This window comes from Gopherus flavomarginatus, chromosome 1, assembly GCF_025201925.1.
Source record: "Gopherus flavomarginatus isolate rGopFla2 chromosome 1, rGopFla2.mat.asm, whole genome shotgun sequence".
NCBI classification, from domain to species: Eukaryota; Metazoa; Chordata; order Testudines; family Testudinidae; genus Gopherus; species Gopherus flavomarginatus.
Genome location: NC_066617.1, coordinates 247,205,785 through 247,226,813, shown reverse-complemented (window position 1 = coordinate 247,226,813; position 21,029 = coordinate 247,205,785). Strand labels below are relative to the sequence as shown.

The 21,029-nt window shown below is 42.8% G+C and overlaps 1 protein-coding gene across 1 annotated transcript in view; it reads left to right on the top strand.

Annotated features, from left to right (window-relative positions):
- The window catches only part of GABRG3 (gamma-aminobutyric acid type A receptor subunit gamma3), a 575,769-nt gene extending 561,532 nt beyond the window's left edge, over positions 1-14,237 (top strand). Inside the window, exons 8-10 of the mRNA XM_050932184.1 lie at positions 5,780-5,976; positions 9,230-9,259; positions 12,462-14,237. Coding sequence (XP_050788141.1) covers positions 5,780-5,976; positions 9,230-9,259; positions 12,462-12,740 — 506 coding nt within the window. The 3' untranslated portion in view covers positions 12,741-14,237. The remainder of the gene's footprint in view (positions 1-5,779; positions 5,977-9,229; positions 9,260-12,461) is intronic.
- The last annotated feature ends 6,792 nt before the right edge of the window (positions 14,238-21,029 follow it).

The window sequence follows — 21,029 nt, the reverse complement described above, 5'->3', positions numbered from 1 at the left end:
TCCCCCCCTCTCTCTGGACCCAGTGCTAGCACAGGACACCAACCAGAGACAGACACAGAACATGCAACACAGAACACTGAACACAGACTTTATCATGACACTATAACCATGGTATCTCTATAACTCTTCAGCTGGTACGAGCTCTCCTGATGTTCCAGTTCAAAGGCTGAAAGATAGAAGCTTAGAAACAAATTAGCACAGTGTTCCCACTGCGGCAGGCCCTGCTCCTTTGAGTTGTCTGCGGTGTATCCATTTTCCCTCCAGGGTCCCATGGCCAGTCAGAGAGGGTCTAGGGTGCTAGTCACTGCTTGGTGGGCTAGCATGGGGGAACTGTGGAATCCCTGGGGAACCTGGATGAACGTATACTGGGTATTGTGAAAGATAAACACAAATTGCTCTTGGATCTCTGGAGCCAGGGGCAGGGCGAAGAAGGAATTTGCTAAATCAATTACTGAAAACCACTGTGCCTCGGGCGGAATATTTTTCAACAATGCGGTTGTGTCTGCCACCACTGGAGCCCGCTGTGGGGTGCAAGCATTTATCTGACCATAATATATAGTTAGTCGCCAGGTCTTCCCATCTGCCTTGCGGACTGGCCAGATGGGGGAGTTGAAAGGAGAGGTATTTAAATGAACCACTCCCTAGTCTATCATGGCATCCAATATCTCACCCACAGCTTGCTCTGCCTCAGGAGGATACTTGTATTGTTTCTGGGGCAGCACTGGGGACCCTGAATGACAATGGGCTCCCCGTTCCAGAGACTGCAATTGTATTTGTCCATAGCCCAGACCCTGGGAATCGATTTTTCCGTTCATCTGTCTCTAGAACCTCCACAGCTGCCACCTCCAACATAGAGTGGGTTAGCACTCCAGAGACCCCTCCTTGTAGATCTTCCCCACAATCCCCTGCGGGGACCTGCCACATGCAACGATTGGCACAATCTACCACCAAACGGAGCTCTCTGAGCTGATCAATCCCCAGAATAACTTTGCCTGCCATCCACGAATGAACCCAGGGGAGGTTAGCCACCAAATCTGCCAACTCCCACCTAGTTGCTGACAACAATGTTCCTCTCTCCTCCTGACCCCCATAAGCAGCCAGCACAGCTGGCCAAACTTGCACACATTCAGGGGGAAAAACAGTAAAAGCGAAACTGCTGCACCAGTATCCACCAGTGCCACACAGAGAGTACCTATCATTCCTACCCTGATTCGGACTACTAGATGTCCCCCCGATCAGGGGACAGGGTGGCTACCCATCGCCACCTGTCCTCCAGGCATCTGTCCTCCTGTGGGCTCCCCTAAGGGACTTGAGCTGGCCAATCCAAGCCGGCTGGTGCTGCTTCTCACAGGGTCAGGATGCCCCTCTTCTCCCCTGCAACATGAGGTATCCCCAACTGCACACACCAGGGCATCAGCTCCCCAGTGGGTTTCCCAGGCCAATTGTCCATGTCCTCCCCCTGTTCCAGCAAAACCCGCCAGAGGTTATTTCGCAGGCAGGACTGCCCACTGCAGTTTCCAGACTGAGGATCTGGTTTCCCAGGGTTTCTGCGACCACCTTAGAAGCCTTGCCCACCTGTGGTTGTGGCACAGGCGGGGCGATGAGAGCCGCCTGCCGGACTGCGTCCAGCCAGACTTCCACATCCGCGGGTTCCCTGGCTCTCCACCTCCCAATCGCCTGATATACTCGGACTGGGAGACCCTGGGCGATCAGCCTCAGTTCCTCCAGAGGCAGGGCTATTTGAGCTATGGTCAGGGGTACCTGCCCTCCCACTGTGGCAGCCACACCCCAGCCACACAAACATGCCAGGAGAATCAGTCTCTCTACGAACCAGACGGGGTCTTCCCCAGGCACAGCAGCTGCTGAGACAAACTCTGCCAACAACACACGCGGCCCCACAGCAGACGCCATCCCCACCAACATATCAAAGACACTATTGTGTGTGGCATGACCGGCTTGCTGCCAAGATGCCCCTGCTAAAACTCCTCCCAACTTGGACGCGGCTTTTAACACCCGTCGAGTCTCACCTAGGTTCAGTCTCTGATCCCAACACAGGGTCACCATATCCCGGACCCACCTACTGAACCCGCAGTGCGAGGGGCCACCCAGGCTTTTTGTAAAAGCAAAGAGTCCTGTGGCACCTTATAGACTAAAACGTATTGGAGCACGAGCTTTTGTGGGTGAATACCCACTTTGTCGGATGCATGCAGTGGAAATTTCCAGGGGCAGGTATATATATGCAAGCAAGTAGCAGGCTAGAGATAACGAGGTTAGTTCAATCAGGGAAGATGGGGCCCTCTTCTAGTAGCTGAGGTGTGAAAACCAAGGGAGGAGAAACTGGTTTTGTAGTTGGCAAGCCATTCACAGTCTTTGTTTAATCCTGAGCTGATGGTGTCAAATTTGCAGATTTTTGCTAACTCTGTTGTTTACTCAGGAGTCAACTTGGTCTCTGCCACAGTGTGCCCAGTATTTGGGGTTGCCCTGCCTCCTGCGGGCGCAGGCCCATAGTTTCAGACCACCCTCCAGACTGTCGGTCTGGGCCATCCTGGGTCTGGATCTGGGGGATCCGGATCACACCAGATATCCCCATCCCAATCATCGTATGGTCTCTCATCCCCCTGGGCTTTCACCCCAATGGCAGCGACCCCAGGCTGAATAAACCCCCCAGACCCTGTTCTCCTGGGTGGAACCCTCCAGGACTAGCTCAGAGCAGCATTCTCTGTTTCCATCCGCTCCCACTCCTCCTCTGCAGTCACGACCTGTACTGCAGCTGCAGAGAGGGAAGGCGCCTGGGCACTAGCAGTCAGAACCTGCGCCTTCCACATATCCCATTCCTTCTCCAACTCATTACATCAGTCCTTGAGTGGCAAGCTGACTCTTTGCTGCCTGCCATTGCCAGCCTGTGTGCCACAGCAGCCAGGCGACTGCACGATCCAGTCCTGCCTTATTGGGACCATATACACGCACATATTTATCCAACATGAGCTCTAGTTCAGGAATTGTACTCCCAGGTGGAACCACCCCTGGCATCCAGGGGTCTGCCTCTTTCTTTTGGAGCCATTCTAACAACACCCCAGGCGGTGGCGGAGCTCCCCAAGTGGGCTGTATTCTTGCTCAGGCTGCTTCGCCTTTTTCTTCCCCTTGCCCCACAGTGGCATACTTAGCAGTGACATCCTTTTCTCCCTGCAGTGGGTTGCTAGCCTTCCACTTTTTCATGCAGGCTTGAGCTGGACCCATTCAAGAGACTACGGGGGACACCAGGGGACCCCTAGTCTTGGGTCAAATCCTCCACTAAGCTGCCCACATTCTCCACCAGTAAAGTTACCCAAAATTGGGCCAGCTAGTAAGTTTAGGAAGGACTAATGACCCATTAGAGTTTGGCAGAAAGCAGCATGTCTATTATACTGATATCTAAGTCCAAAAGAAGGGGGTGGGGTGTCACACTCACACTCTCATACTCCCAGGACAGGCATGGCACTGGAGATGTCAGGATCCTTCAAGGTAAGTATCCCACAGCGCAGCAATGGATGGTGTGATGAAGGTAAGTTTTCCTGAGGCACGATGAAATGCAATGCGGCGAACCACTGGCCAGGAGATCCGGGTGAAGGGCCTTTACAGGAGGTACAAGCTTGTGAGTGCACTTCTGACCATATGGCCCCTTCCCCCTTTTAAGGACCTGCTCCTCATGGCCTGCGACTAGAGATGACTTGGCCATGTCTGGCTGGTCACACACCACCTTGGACAGTATCCATGCAGTGTCCATGCATTGGGTGTGTGAGCGCTGCCTAATTAGAGTCCCAGACAGCTTGTCAGCCTGGGAGCTCTTCTGATCTTCCAGCTGTTCAAGCAGCCCATTCATCCCACAAGCATTCCAGGAGGAAGGTGGAGGGGGAAAGACACTTCACAGGTATTCAAAGTGGGAGAGGAGACATAAGGGAGTGGGGAGAAGTGTAACAGACCTTTTGTGCATACGGGTTATACACAGCATAGACATACAGAGCATGCAGATCACTGCTGCTCCTACAACAGTTAACATTGTTTATACCTATGCTGTTTTAAAGTGTATCTTTTGGGATGTAGTTCAAATGGTACTTTAAATTCTTCCAAGCCATCCAGGAGTTTATATTTTTAATTTTTCTGTAAAAGCCTTTGATTCCCCCCCAAAAAGTATTGCCAGTACTAGTCCAAAAATGGAAACCTTGTCTTTATTTCTCAGGCAGAGCCACTTCCAAATATGAACAACACACACAAACAGCTTTCCACAGCTTCCAGTACAAGCCAGTTCGTGTGGTTTCAGCATATTTTACATCAAGATAATTCATATTAGATTAAATATTAGTCTGTCCATCCAAGATACCATATTTGAAAGAATGGATTCTGAACTAAACTGGCAAAGGTGAAAGTAAGCCAGTATACCCTGGTGCACCATACCAGACCAGCTTCCCCAGACAGTAATTTAAAGGGCCTGAGGTTCCCAGCAGTGGCTGGAGCACTGAGTCCTTTAAATTGCTGCCAGAGTCCCGCTGCCAGAGCCCCTGGGTAGCAGAGGTGGCCAGGATCCCCAGGGTTCCAGCGGTGATTTAAAGGGCCCAGGGCTCCACTGCGGTAGCGGTGACCAGAGCCCTGGACCCTTTAAATTGCCCCTGAGCCCTGGGGTTCCCAACCACCTCTGCAGTTGATAGCTCTGGCAGTGACCATCTATTAGGGATGGTCTAGACAGTATTTGGTCCTGCCATGAAGGCAGGGGACTGGACTCTATGACCTCTCGAGGTCCCTTCCGGTCCTAGAGTCTATGAGTCTATGATTTAAAGGGCCCGGGGCTCCCAGCCACCACTACTGCAGCCGGAGCCCAGGGCCCTTTAAATCTCAGCTCTAAAGGTCCCGCCCCTTCTGGTTGAGGTCCCGCCCCTTCCAGTTGAAGCCCCACCCCTTGCTCAGAACTCCAGCATACTGGTAAGTCCTTTAAATTACATTCCCCCCTGTAAACTGGCCACTTTCTTCAAATTACAGTAACAGTTCATACAAGCCTCAATTTTCATCCAGGCTACATACATGGGGACAGAGAGAGAATTTCAAGGCTTAAGGCCTTGATCCTTTAAATTGATAACATCAGGGCAGACTGCTGCTGTTGTTGATTGATATTGACTTCAGCAAGTGAGGATGTGCATGGAAGCAACAGTTGGCCAGCAAGCTGCCAATTGCAAGACTGGGACCTAAATCCTTATTGACAATTACAGCTGGTCAAAAGAAATCAAAACTTCCTTTGACAAACAATGGTTTTTTGACTTTGTGTGAGAAATTTATCAATATTTTTCAGTTTTTAACTGAAAAACCCAAACCCCAATTTTTCCAGGTTTAGGTATTTCCGCCCCCCTCCCCCTTTTCAGTCTCCTTTTAGCCCTCACCTGCCACTAAAACAGGAGAAAGAAAAGGGGAATGGGGAGGGAAAGGCAGGAGAGGGGCACTGAAAAAAGAAAGATGTAGAAATTTCAGGGGCAGGGGGAGGTATTAAGAATACCAGAGGCAAATGTTTTGTTGGTTTTGAAATGTTTTGTGCAAAATATTTACCATCTGGCTACCCACTCTACTGAGGATTTAATTTTTCACTCAATGTTTTATGTTAACCACTATTCAGTGATCCATTGATATTATATGGGGATGATCAGTTTCCTGTAACTGCTTGGTTGGATGCTAGTCCCCTATCATGTGTGTTTCCAAAGTTTCTGCTTTTCTATTAAGAAATGATATGTATACATTTAAATGCAATTTCTGTGTGCAGGTATTACCACTGTATTGACCATGACAACATTGAGTACCATTGCAAGAAAGTCTTTACCCCGTGTCTCCTACGTCACTGCCATGGATCTGTTTGTGACTGTATGCTTTTTATTTGTCTTTGCTGCTCTGATGGAGTATGCAACCCTCAACTACTACTCAAGCTGCAAGAAGCCAAACTGTACCAAGAAGAAAAAGTCGGTAAGATGTGGTCACCTAAGATTACTAATGAAGGGCATAGAGTGTAGTACTGAGAGGGAATCTCTCACACAGCCAGTCAAGGCAATGGTCCCCCCATATGCTTTTGAAAAATAACACCTCAACCCACCCTGCCTAGTCCCTCCCCAATTCTAGATCAACTCCAGCAAGTAGGTGGGAAAGTAGTTGCTGTAGGTGTCAATCGTGTTGCTGCCAAATGCAATACATTCCACAGCAGCAGTCCTTCCTTCTATTCTTTTCCCTGCCTTTCAGCTGTGCAGGTGAATGGAAAGGAAAGTGGCTCCCCTACTGAAAAAATATCTAGAGGTACTTAAGTAGCACAGATTCATTGTCCAGCCCCAGTTGAAAGGATTTTTGAATAAGGTCTTAAGTAGTGAAAGTGGGGAAAGAGGGAGACAGGCCCCCTGAGCTGAGAGAATGAGGAACTGAGGGGGTGCAGCAGAGGTATCTAGAACAGAAGGTGAGGGGTGAATTGGGGGGTTGGGGCACATCACAGGAAGAGCAGAGAATGACAAGTTGCAGTAGGGGTGAATGGTGGGTGAGTACATATGTATGGAAGTGCAGAAAGTGAAGAGTGGGGCTTCAGAAAATGAATAGGGTATGTGTCTGAATGTACAGAGGCTTAAGAGAGTGAAAGGTGGATGTTTGCCTGGTTGGGGGACATGACAGAGAAAGAGTAAGTGGTGGGTATGAAGAATGTGAGCATCAGTGTTACATGGAGATGGTGCTGAAGTGAACGTGAGTGGTGGCAGAAGTGATATCCCTGTGTACTGTGACAAAGTTCCTCCTCTACCTTGGTGGGTCCTGCGCTTATTAGCAGATCTGCTCACCTCACTGATCTTCTTCTCTGGTGAAACCCACAGTCTGAGTCAACTCCTCCTGTGTCTGATCAGGAGCTGGGAGGAACCCAGGCCCACTCTCTACTCTGGGTTCCAGCCCAGGGCCCTGTGGATCGCAGCTGTCTATGGTGCCTCCTGTAACAGCTGCATGACAGCTACAACTCCCTGGGCTACTTCCCCATGGCCTCCTCCAAACACCTTCTTTAGCCTCACCACAAGACCTTCCTCTTGGTGTCTGATAATGCTTGTATTCCTCAATCCTCCAGAAGTACACTCTCAGCTCCTCACACCTCTTGCTCCCAGCTTCTCACACCCAAATCTCACTGACTAACTGGGAGGCTTTTAACTAGTTTCAGGGTACGTCTACACTACAGGATAAATTCAAATTAGCTTAAACCGATTTTATAGAACAGATATTATAAAGTCGATTGTGCCCATCCACACTAGGCACATTAATTCGGTGGTGTGCGTCCGTGGTCTGAGGCTAGCGTCGATTTCTGGAGCGGTGCACTGTGGGTAGCTACTGTAAAATAATGTGGCCAATAACGTCGATTTGCGTCCACACTAACCCTAAATCGATATAGTAATATCGATTTTAGCGTTACTCCTCTTGTTTTGTAGGAGTACAGAAATCGATTTAAAGAGCCCTTTAAATTGATATAAAGAGCAGTGTAGTGTGGACGGGTGCAGCGTTAAATCGATTTAACGCTGTTAAAATCGGTTTAACAGCGTAGTGGACCAGGCCTCAGTCAGCCCTTGGCTGGCTTCAGGTGGCCCAATCAATGTAGCTATCTCCACTGCCTTCTAGAAAGATCTTAATTGGCCCCAGGTGTCTTGATTAACCAGGAGCAACTGCCATTTGGTTATCATGGTAGTAGGGATTTGGTTAGCCTGGGGCTAACATACCTGTTCCTTACTACTTTACTGTAGCCATCTGGCTTTGCCCTATCACAATATGGATTGCAGAATCTATTAACAAATAAATTTATCATGCACTTTTCATTGCATCAACTGCCCCCTCAAAAGAAATCATCTCCCCTGGATTTGTTTAACCCCAACCTGCCACATAAATGATTCCTTCTTCTTCTTCTCTCCCCCCAGTCTGAAATTATACCTGTGCATGGCCCAGGCCAGACAAAGTTCAGTCCTGCATCTTTAACAGCTTTTCCATATACATAAAAACACTAGCTATGAAGTCTGTTATCTGATGGCTCTTCATGTCTAGAAACATGAGCTTTATACTACTCAGAAAAGTTGATTCCAGGGTCCCTACCACTCCAGTGAGAACCTACACTTGTTCCTAACTCTATAAGCAAATGAGATAGTAAACTTTAAAGCAGTCATTTTTAGGTTCAGAAAACATTTTTAGAGCGTATGTTTCCCTCTGAGCCCAGTACAATTGGACTCATGGCAGCAAAGGCACCTGCCAGAGTGACATAAAAATAGTCCCCTCCAAAAAGTCTAAAATAAACTCTTCTTAAATATTTTCCCAGGAGAATGTTGTTGTTCACTTTGTGAGACATTACAGTGAAGTGAAGTGCAAATTCAGAAGGCAAGAGATAAAAGAGAGAATTAGAGAAGAGGAAACTGAGGGAGTAGAAGCGACTCACCCACTCAAAATTATTAGTGGTAGATAGGAGTCAGAGAGGTTGAGGGAAATTTGGTTTTTCCAAGCTGGAGGAAGGAAACATGTTCATTTGAAATAAAAGAGGTGAAGCATTAGAGGAGAGAGGTTGAGAAGAATGGAATTAAAGAGAGCTCAAGGGAAAAGAGGAAGAAGGAAGGAGAAGACAGGATTCAGCAAATAAGTCATGAAGTGGAAAGAGAATAAAAGAAAGGAATAATGGGGGAAGATGACTAAGGGGGAATAATAGGGGAAGATGACAAGCTAGACTAATAGATAGCCAAGAGCCAAATCAGTGAAAATGCCATTAAATTTCTAAAACAGTCCTTATAAATGTATGGTGTATATGAAAGGCAACATGAGAAGAGTGCTACCGAAAGGAATTCTATAGCATACTAGAAGTGAGCTGGCTTTGAGAAAATGGAAAAGAGAATGGTGTGGAAAGGCTGAATGCAGAAAATATGGCAGTTATGACACGGACACGTTTAAGGAGTATATGTCAAGATGAGGAAATAATGCTAATGCGAGGGAGACGTCTTGATGGAAAATATGTCAGTTTGCTAAGTGACATGAGATTGAAGGCCGGCTTTGCTATTATTTACTAAAGAAATGAAGTCAATGGGTGAAAAAGAATTCTGGGTGGATGAAAGGTTTTGTGGGAGTTTCATGCCTTTGTTAAGGGATATTCTAAGAAACGTTATTAAAAACTAGATGAATATAAAACAGTAAAGATTTTTTTTTCTTCTGAATGATTCTCTTATCTTTATTTGAGCTACCTGATGTCAGTTTTGGTCACATGATGGTGAGTACACTATTTTATTCAATAGCAACAAATGGATGCATGCACATATTGTTGACATCAGTTTGAAATTATTCATGAAAGATGCTGCAATGCAAGGTCATGCTTGAGCCTGACTGTGAATGTTCTTCTTCTTTTTTGGTAAAAGGTCAGTTTATTTTCTGGCTTTGGGAGAGGAACATAAATGCCTCTGGCTACAAACTCTTTCCAAATGATCTAGGATGGCCAAATGTGCCATCTCCTGCTGCCCTATTCTTACCCATGTCGGCTTTATAAAGTAATATATGGAAGCTGTGAATACAAATTATATCATGAAGTTAAACTAACAAAAATGAAAAAAAAGAGAATGTATAGTTCTCATAGAAACTACCATGAGACATATATAAATGACTATCAAACTGTTAAATAGAGTTTGCTTTCAAATTTCCCCCTCCTTTTTTGATCTTTTGTTTTTGTTCTGTTTTTGGAAAGTTACTCTTCCTCCTAGAGAACTTTGTACATCCCATGCCTGAAATTATTTTGTTCAGCCATTTTTGAATGATTGAGTCTGAATAATTAAGGAGTGCTTGGAGCAGGAGACTGGCTGGACTCTGGGTCTCTCACTGGAATAGAGCAGCAAAGAATCCTGTGGCACCTTATAGACTAACAGACGTTTTGGAGCATGAGCTTTCGTGGGTGAATACCCACTTCTTCAGATGCATGTGGTGGAAATATCCAGGGGCAGGTATATATATGCTAGCAAGCAAGCTAGAGATAACGAGGTCAGTTCAATCAGGGAGGATGAGACCCTGTTCTAGCAGTTGAGGTGTGAAAACCAAGAGAGGAGAAACTGATTCTGTAGTTGGCAAGCCATTCACAGTCTTTGTTCAATCCTGAGCTGATGGTGTCAAATTTGCAGATGAACTGAAGCTCAGCAGTTTCTCTTTGAAGTCTGGTCCTGAAGTTTTTTTGCTGCAGGATGGCCACCTTAAGGTCTGCTATAGTGTGGCCAGGGAGGTTGAAGTGCTCTCCTACAGGTTTTTGTATATTGCCATTCCTAATGTCTGATTTGTGTCCATTTATCCTTTTCCGTAGAGACTGTCCAGTTTGGCCGATGTACATAGCAGAGGGGCATTGCTGGCATATGATGGCGTAAATAACATTGGTGGATGTGCAGGTGAATGAACCAGTGATGGTGTGGCTGATCTGGTTAGGTCCTGTGATGGTGTCACTGGTGTAGATATGTGGGCAGAGTTGGCATTGAGGTTTGTTGCATGGATTGGTTCCTGAGCTAGAGTTATTATGGTGTGGTGTGCAGTTACTGGTGAGAATATGTTTCAGGTTGGCAGGTTGTCTGTGGGCAAGGACTGGCCTGCCACCCAAGGCCTGTGAAAGTGTGGGATCATTGTCCAGGATGGGTTGTAGATCCTTGATGATGCGTTGGAGGGGTTTTAGCTGGGGGCTGTATGTAGCTCAGTGGTTTGGCATATTCCTGAGAGGTAGGAGACCCCTCTACAAATCCTGCCCCCCTCTGGTAGAGGAGGGAATTAAATGTGGGTCTTGCAGATGCGTGGTTTAATCACTGGGCTAAGAGTTATAAGGTGGGCATCACCTCTCATCCTTCCTTTGCCTTGTTTTGTGTAGAGTGAGGTAAACACCTACCTCATTCTCACAAGAAATGACTCAAGTGCCTAAGCTGCCTGACTCCAGGAGAGAGGTTGCTGTTCATGGATCCCTAGCAGAGATAGGTGCCTCCCTGCAGCCTGAACTTAAGAATCTATCACTATAAGAGAGATGGAGTTTAGATCACAGCCTTTTCATCCACATTTCTCATTGGCTAGCTCCGGGAGCTCCTCACCTCATGTGCCGGCATTTGTGGATCACATTGTATTGTTAGGTGCATAGCTCTCCCTTTTCATTGTATACAGAGCCTGAGCACTTAACTCAGTCTTTGTGGATCACAGTTTGTGATTTTCTAGGCACCTACAAGCTAGGCATTGTGATACTGGGTGTTGTAATGCGTAACTTCCTTTGGATCCAGGCCAAAGTGATAATTTTCAAGCTGATAAAGCTGCAGTCAAATGTTATGATAGTGTTTTAGTAACGTGATATTTAATGCAGAACTAAAATGGATTTCCATGAGACCATGCTGTATCATATTTTTATTGTTATAGACATTGATATGCATGGTAGTGTGAAGACAACAATGTCTTATGCCAAGGAACTTGCATTCTTAATGAGATGGGTTAATATTAAAGATTAATAAATCCAAAGAGGTTGTGGGGAGGGAAAAGGGAGAGATGAAAGAAAAAGGAAGGAGAAACTGTCCAATTTACTTATTTCATATATACCTTGGGAATTTTGGCATGTGCTTCTGGGGCCTGATGCAAAGATCAAAGAGGTCAACGAGAGTGCTTCCACTAATTTCAGAAGAGGTGAGATTTGCAGAGATTTGATACTTAGGGAAAAGGAGGTTGTTACAGGAGAGGGCTGCATGACAATAAAATGGCATGACAGTGGAGAAGTTAAAGTGTTAAGAAGAGAATGGGTAGAAGGCAAGATAGAAGAAAGATGAGTCCTACCATGTAGGTAGAGATAGAGAGAGAGAGAACCTTGAAGATTTTTGATATTATTATTATAAAGAAAGTTAAAATATGTGTGCATCCTGTGATGTTAATTTGAAAGTCTGTGCTGATAACACTTTTCTTCTCTAGTCACTCTCAGCTGACTTTTTTTCATTTTGGGGGATTAGTCTCACTCGTGATAAGCGTAGGTGGCAATAATGCAGTTTTATTTGCTGATAGGGATAAGGTTGCCCCATAAAATAACTGATGTGCCCATATGCCTGCTCTAATTACAGTTTTGACACCATTCTTAATTGTAACTTTAGAAAGAGATGATTTTGATGATCATGTTGTAATATGCTGGTAGTTTAAACACACACTTTAAATATGAAAATTAGGTACCTAATGGATAATAGGCCTTGAAACATCTGTGAAGAATACACACCCAGAATTAACTTGACTGGTGACTGTATATCCAATTTACTCTATGGAAACCTATTTGCAAAGGCAGTGACATTGATCCTAAATCCAAAAGTGTCAGTTGTGCATGCTCAGCACATCTCTAGAATCTATGGGCTAGTTTGTCAGCTGTTTACAGATTGCTATCTTCACAATCCAAGGCAGCTTTTCAAATATTTTCTTTTTTTTTTCCTTCTCCCCAGAACTATTCTGTACTTGATATAAGACCGCCGCCTACAGTCATCACATTGAACAATGCCATGTACTGGCAAGAATTTGAAGACACTTGTGTCTATGAGTGTCTGGATGGGAAAGACTGCCAGAGCTTTTTCTGCTGTTATGAAGAATGTAAATCTGGCTCATGGAGGAGAGGACGGATTCACATAGACATCTTAGAACTGGACTCCTATTCCAGGGTCTTTTTTCCAACATCATTCCTGCTGTTTAACTTGGTGTACTGGGTTGGATACCTCTATCTTTAAGTGTTGCCATTAGTGGTGAAGATGACTGTGTTTTCACACTTCTTGGGATAGTGAACATGAAAAAGTGAAGGAGGACATGGTCAATTTCATCTCAAATTATAGAGGCCACGTTACCTTTTATCATCACAGAAATCAATGAAGAATTTTAATACGTAGTTGCCTGAAAAAGAAAAACCTTGAAGAATTCCCCTGACTGCTATTCATTTTAAATACAAGATTCTTACTAAATTCAGCTGAATTTGTAGTGTAAACAATGTTTATTAATAATTCTAATATAATGGAACCTTTACTGTTCTCCCTTGGCATTGAAAGCTAGACAGCATTCAAGCAAGAAACAGAGGTCAAACATTTGATATGGGTTCTTCACTCTTACGTCCCTTTCAAAGTTTCTCCCATTCCCTAGGGCTCAAGGCAACACCCACTGGTGCTGGTTAGCCATGATGCAACTGGAGATGTCTAAATCCAGACCAATCCAAGCCACCTTCTTTTATTGAGACCTATTCCACAGTTGCTGGGAGATTTTGTCTTGGTTATCTCTGCATGGGAGAATCACCATAAAATAAAGACAGTTGCTCTGGTCCCATAAAGTCATGTAAGGTCTCTTCTGCTGCAAAGCTATGGGATTCATAGGCTTAGCCCCTTCCTGCACACATTAATTTTAATTTGAGGTGAAAAAGTTGATTTACAAGAATGCTCAGAATTTGATAAAGTCAGAGACACTGCCTATATCTGAAGTAGCTGCAAATATTACTTGTAGAGCATTTCAGAGCTTTTAAAAAAAATAACTGATCAAACATAGCAGGATGGTACATGATTTCTGGAATAGATTTACTTGCAACTGGACAAGACTTCTGCTTGTTTGTGATATTGTAGCAGACTATAGTTGATAGGACATATGTAAGATTCACTACTTATTAGCACAAAGGGTATGTCATTTTTGCAGGTTGCAATTTAATGCAAAGTTCATCCATGCATTTTTCTTCCTCTCCCTTCCCCCCTTAAGTGTTTTTACAGAGTGGAGAAAAATAAAGGTATTATGTTCCTATAGAGCTAAATCTTGAAGTCCTTAATTACAGAAGATTCCTGTTGAAGGCAATGGGACTTGTCTGAGTTAAGGACTGAAAAATTTTGACCTATATAGTTCAGTATAGAGTTTGCGTGCATCAACATTGGATTTAAATCAAAACAGATATTGGATACAAAAAGACTAGGGGATTTTTTTTAAAAACAAACAAATAGATTTTAACTTGGAAAAGCATTTTGTATTTTTGGAACACGTTTCACAAATTAAATTATTGAGAATTGTCCATTTTGCAACATTTTCAATATTTCTAGAGTGTTAAGAAACTCTTACTTTTCAGCAAACCCTCGGTAAATATGATTAAGCCAACAGAACTCACATTCTGTACCAAATAGCAATGAGTTTTCAGTGCTCTTTGTTTGAAAACTAGCCACATAAAGTAATGAGTGTATTAGATTGTTAGATTAAAATGTGGATCTCACGCATGTATATTTGAAAATAATGTACAGTACATATAACTGAAGAGCAATTCCTCCTGTCCTCAAATGGAAACAAAGGTAAAATCCCACAAATATACAAGGACTAATACCATGGTAACTACAAGGAACAGTAATTTAGTCATGTTCTTGGAAACACCAATGAATCTGAGTGCTACTTCTCTCTCTTTTCAGAATGTTTTTAATTAAACAAATAGCTCGAAAGAAACCTAAAAGTAGCCTTTCAAAATATTATTTCTGGTATCATAAAAATATGGCCAAGTCAAATGATAAGGAAGCTGGATCTAGAAAAATCCTTGCATGTTTGTCTCCTGTGAAGCAGAAATACTGAAAAAGAATTCCTCTCCTTTGGAGAGAAAAAATGTTTTTTGGCCAGATCAGGACATCATTTTAGTGAAGTCTATCCTACTCATCTTCTGCAATAAACTAAATCAAACACTCATCTGCCCCAAAATATCAACACATATTTGTAATGATATCACATTTCCTTTGTAGCTCACTACTACTCTGTAAACCTTCTGTGTTTATGTTTAATTGTGGGTTCCCTGCATTGGATTGGAGTTATTGTATAAGCAATATGGGTAGTAGACATATGAAGTGAGGTAAAGCTAAATATTCAGGACTAAAAACAAGTGAGTTGATGCTCTGTTAAGAGCCACCCATTATAAGTCTAAATAAGAAAACAGATCCATTTATCTTGGGGCGCTGATCCTGGAAACCCTCTGGATACGGAACACCAATTGACTTCAGGGAGAGTGTTCTAGACAAAGAGGGCTGCTTGCATCATTAGACCATTGATTGATAAAGTGTTGTTTATTAAGTAATTATACGTGTAGATGAGCTCCCTTAGAGTGTCTGTGGAAATGGAATATTCCATTTTTAGACTATATGCACGTACTGTGGTTGCGCTTCTACTCATTATCTTGATAATACTTAGTCCTGCCTTGAGTGCAAGGGACTGAACTAGAAGACCTCTTGAGGTCCCTTCCCATCCCATGATTCTATGATTGCTCCTCAACTCAGCAAAAAGCACACAGTACCCTCAGGTCCTTCCTTGGAAGATGAAGTCTACTAGAAGTCTAATTATATTGCCTCTGTTTTATGAGTATCGACACAAACAGATGTTGAGAACATTAAAAACCCTGCTCTTCACCATCCTGTGCAACAACAAAGCACCAGACCAAAATTCAACTTCTGTATAACTAAAGGTGCACTTCTGTTGCTAAACTTGGACAACTGCAAACCCCACCCCATGTATGTACCCACACATCCATCTCTCTCCCAGTTCAGTGTGACTGCAGCAAAATAACCCCTGCCACAAATTTGTGTGTATCTTCCTTAGCTTTATAGAACTGCAGTTTCACAGCAAGAGCTCCAGTACTGATGTATGGAGATGAGTCACATAATTTCAAAATACACTGAACAGAAGCTTGAAGTTGCAACTTTCACTTGCTACTGCTCTTATCTATTGACAGCTGTGTGAAATATGTTCCTCTTTAACTGGGCTATGCTGCTGTCTCTAATTTTGGTCATTTGAGCTTCAGTGCAGTAAACTGTATATAAGGTAGGCAGTTGTGAGATACTAGATTCTGGAGTGTGGTTTTATAGTCATTGCCCCTGGAACTGTTGCTAGCTTCCATGGCTTATTCTGTCTGCTTCAGTGCTTAATCTTCTGGTGGCAGTTAAGCCACTGTTGGACTGAGGCAAGATCGGTCTACTGGGCTTGGCGTAATTCCAAATACAATTATTTGCATCATCTCTTTGTCCTAGCTATAGCCCCAGAGAAAATGGTCCTGCATGTGAAATCTGTGTGCTGAACCCTTTTGTTGTACTAAGGAATATCCATACCCATGTTAATGTGATATGAAAATCATATATCAGCCATAGTTTGTTTGGCTCTTTTATGAGCAAGGAAGTAGCTCAACATTTTCTGGAGTGTCACAACCCAAATTTAACAATCTACTTTTTAATACTTGAGAACACTCTATTCCTAATGAGCTTTGTTGCAGGCATTAAGACAAAAAGATTTATCCATGTCTTGGTTGTGCTAAAATCTGAAAAGCAAGAGAGTAAATGGTATCGATTCACACTTACTCAGTTTCAGTCTCAGTGATAATATTTGTGTTACCTTACTGAATAAAAAGGTTTTAAATATGATTGGCCAGTAAAAGCAATCCATATACATTTCTATGAAAATGAAACTCAATAGACAATCTTTGTTGTTTGAGAGAGCTTGTTGAAGTAACAGCCAAGGTCCCCTGTCCTTTTGCTTCATTACCCGGTGAGATAATACATTTAACACACCAAGAAGAAGAATGTGCAATAATAAAAACTTTTCATTTACTGTAGATTTACTTCAATCAGGAGTTGAGAAGTGTTTTATTGCATTAATGAGAATGCTTTTAGTGCACTTGGAACTTTATAAAAACACTCTGCTTGATACAAAAGCTATCACTTCTCAGTTATTCTGACCTTGAATCCTAATGTACAGCAAGCTCCTTGGTTTTGGTTTCCTCTTAAAAAAAAGATACATTCTATAAATTCTTCCAGACAAGTTTGTTTTACCCTAGGAACATATAGCAGTAATGTGCAGCTGATGTCTTAGATTACAAAGCTACCTTAATACATCAGTATAAATATGGCAGTAGATTAATAGCAACTGAAATACCTAGAGCACATTAAAGATTAAAGAGGATAGGACTTTTCAGCTTGGAAAAGAGGAGACTAAGGGGGGGATATGATAGAGATATATAAAATCATGAGTGGTGTGGAGAAAGTGAATAAGGAAAAATTATTTACTTGTTCCCATAATATAAGAACTAGGGGCCACCAAATGAATTTAATGGGCAGCAGGTTTAAAACAAATAAAAGAAAATTCTTTTTCACACAGCACACAGTCAACCTGTGGAACTCCTTGCCTGAGGAGGTTGTGAAGGCCAAGACTATAACAGGGTTTGAAAGAGAACTAGATAAATTCATGGAGGTTAAATCCATTAATACTATTAGCCAGGATGGGTAAAGATTGGTGTCCCTGGCCTCTGTTTGTCAGAGGGTAGAGATGGATGGCAGGAGAGAGATCACTTGATCATTACCTGTTAGGTTCACTCCCTCTGGGACACCTGGCATTGGCCACTGTCAGTAGACAGGATACTGGGCTGGATGGACCTTTGGTCTGACCCAGTAAGGCCATTCTTATGTTCTTAACCCTTTCTCCCCATCCCTCGACAGGAAGTAGGTTGGATCAATAAAAATTACCTGAAATTATACTAGGAAGCATCCAACAGTACAAAGGTGGTGAGACACAGAGGTAAAAGAAAAATAGACAAATATATTCTTGACTGCTGTACATTTCTTGACTCTGTCTCACTTTACTTCATACTCTCTTTCCTCCACCTCAGAACAAAACAAAAAAATCCCACCTCACAGCAAGTCAGATAATTGGACCATTTGGTGTTCTTCAAAAGTACCAGCAGCAGGAAATGCATGCAACTAGCTAGCATAAAGATGTATTTTGGGGAGAGGAAGTATCCGTGCAAATAGTATACCAAATAACACATCTATCTTAATTATTTATTTGTATCCCTGCTCCAATCACAGTAGTAGCTGAGCATCTAACAGTCTTTAATGTGTGAGTTAGGGGAATACTATTATTTGCATTTTATAGATGAGGAACTGAAAGACTAAGTGGCTTGCCCAAGGTTACATAAGAAGTGTGTGGTAGAGCAGGGAATTGAAACCCAGGTCTCCCGAGTCCCATGCTCTATCCCTAACTACTGGCCTATTCATCCTCTTGAGGGACTTTGTCTTTATATCTTGAAGTACATTTCGTCGAACTCATTGTCCCCCCTCATCCTCTGCATTGTCAAATGACTCTGTCTGTACCACTAATATCAAAGTCTTCTGAGTTACTGTCACCAGGCCTCAGTGGGTTACAGCTGAGAATACCAGATTCACAACAGATTTCAGAGTAGCAGCCATGTTAGTCTGTATCTGCAAAAAGAACAGGAGTACTTGTGGCACCTTAGAGACTAACAAATTTATTTCAGCATGACCTTTTGTGAGCTACAGCTCACTTCTTCAGATGCACAACAAACAGTTCAGAAATGGGGCAGGCACATGCCACACTTTTGGTTATTCTACCATAGATATGCCAAGCCAGTAACAAAAGTAAACTTCTGTCTCACCACACTGGTTAGCAAGAAGTCAAAAAATACAGTCTTCTTAGGCATCTAAATTCATATTTCACCACCCAGACACTAGATTTTGTGATGAGTGGTTAGTGAAAATCAATTTAATCAAACAAAGGGTTCTTCTGAGCTCAAGAAACCAGCTACATAGCCAGGTCAAGATATAACTCAGATCTTACTCAATAATCATGCTGTTGCCAGTCTTTTAACAGCTGAAATCTAAAAGTTTATTTTAAGAGAAAAGAAATAGAGAGTTAAATCCATCAGTTTCAAACATGATACAAAAACTTTGCAATGATTATATGTATATGATTTTCTTAACCATTTTAATGGCTAGTTTAGAAAAAGTCTCTCTAGATATTAGCTTGAGGATCATCTATCCTTGTTTCAGCTTTCTTATTTGAAATGTCCAGAGAAATGAAGCAGGAAATGAAGACAAAATGGAACTTTTTCCAGGCTCTTCTATACCCTCTTCCGTGCAGATGGAATTTTGCTGTCCCAAACAAAGGCCCCAGAACAGTTTGTGGAAAAGTACAGGCACAAAATGGCGTCCAGGGTCACCTGAGCAAGTCACATGTCCTTACATGCTTTGATGATTCACAGGAGCAGCCATTACCCATATTTTGGCTAATGCATCCAGCAGAAGACTCATGGGGCAGGGAAAAGCTTCTTCAGTGGCCCATTGCGAGCATTAAAGGAATACAGAACATATGTAGAATGCCAATACCTAGTTAATATTTATAACTTCAGATACAAAAATGATACATGCATATAAACAGGATATTCATATTCAGCAAATCAGAACTTTTCTGTTGACACCTTACATGCTATACTTTGTACAATATTTGTTGCAATTGTCTAACAGTGGCAATTGTAACTCATATCTCAATCATACAACATCACAATTACTACACACCTTACAGTGGGATCTGGTGGAGAGCACAAAAAAGATCAAGTCATAGCTAGCTTCTTCACTCTGCACACATTAAAGGGTCCCCCCAACAACTAGCATTACAGAAATATTTTTCTTCTGCCAACAAAGTAGGATTCTGGGGTTTGCCTGGACAATTCTGTTGTAGTGAGAAAAGGCTGCAGTATTCATAATGTTATATTACTTTCCGAAACTGTGCAAGCACAAAGCCAGTTATTTTTCATTTAATTTATTGCCTATGGCAAAGTCTACGTGCCTGTTACAGTATCTTTTGCATTTCTTGATATTTCAGGATATATGGACATTTTTGCAGCTGGGAAGATGGACAATAACATGGCCTTCAGCATTACATCCGTGAGAAATAATTCTGGAGCTTTATAATATAAGTTGTGTATTTTAACATGCTTTGACATGTGTCTCAAGAAGTTTTGCTAACTCGTCATCTTTCTTTTTCAAGTATTACACAGATTCCTGAATCTTTAAACAGTGTCGAAACTTCAGTAGTGTTTCAACCAAACAGCCTCCTGTCTTCATAATTTCAGATTCATTTAGCATTCTTTCCTCCTCTAGGAGGTGCAGTTATGAAATAAGAGCTACACCACCTCAGAACTCATGTTTATCTCATCACTGCTGACTTCCCAAATGGCCAGTTCAAATGGGCAGAGGATGAACAGTAAATTAGGAATACGTTTCCAAAAGAGGAAGGGTGAGGATCTCTTCCCTTTATGGTTTTGTTTCTTCCAACTGAGACAAATCTCTTATTCCAAAAACTCTCCCTTGGGTGTTCTGACAGAGAGGGACAACTGTAAATCACAGTCTGGGCTGCAAAGGCACCTTCAAAATTGAGGCTGCACAAAGATTATTGTGAATTAGCTGTCATGGGTGTGGAATTCTGGCAAAGTAGGTTTGGAAGGATCCTTGAAAGGTCATCTAATCAAGCTCCCTGCACAGAGGCAGGACGAAGTATACCTAGACCATACCTGACAAATGTTTGTCTAGCCACTTCTTGAAAACCTCCAATGACAGAGAGATTGCACAACCTCTCTTCGATGTTTGTTCCAGTGCCTAACTATCCTTATAGTTGGAAAATTTTCCTAATATCTAACTTAAACCTCCCCTCCTCCAGATTACTTCTTGTCCTATGTTTGGGGGACATGGAGAACAATTGATCTCCATTGTCTTTTTAACACCCCTTAACATATTTGAAGATCTATTAGGTCCCACCCCTCAGTTTTCTTTTCTCATGATTGAACACGCCCAGTTTTTTTAAACCTTTCCTTATAGGTCAGTTTTTATTGTTTTTGTTGCTTTCCGCTGGATTCTCCTCAGTTTGTCCACATCTTTCTTAAAGTGTGGCACCCAGAACTGGACACAGTACTCCAGCTGAGGCCTCACCAGTGCCAAGTACAGTGGGACAATTACCTCCTGTCTTTTACAGATGATACATCTATTAATACACCCCAGATTGATGTTAGACTTTTTCAAAACTGCATCACGTTGATGACTCATATTCAATCTGTGATCCACTATAAATCCCACATCCTTTTCAGTAGTTCTACAAACTCACCACTTATTCCCAATTTTGCAGTTGTGCATTTGACTTTTCCTTCCTGAGAGTAGTACTTTGCACTTGTCTTTATTGAATTTCCTCTG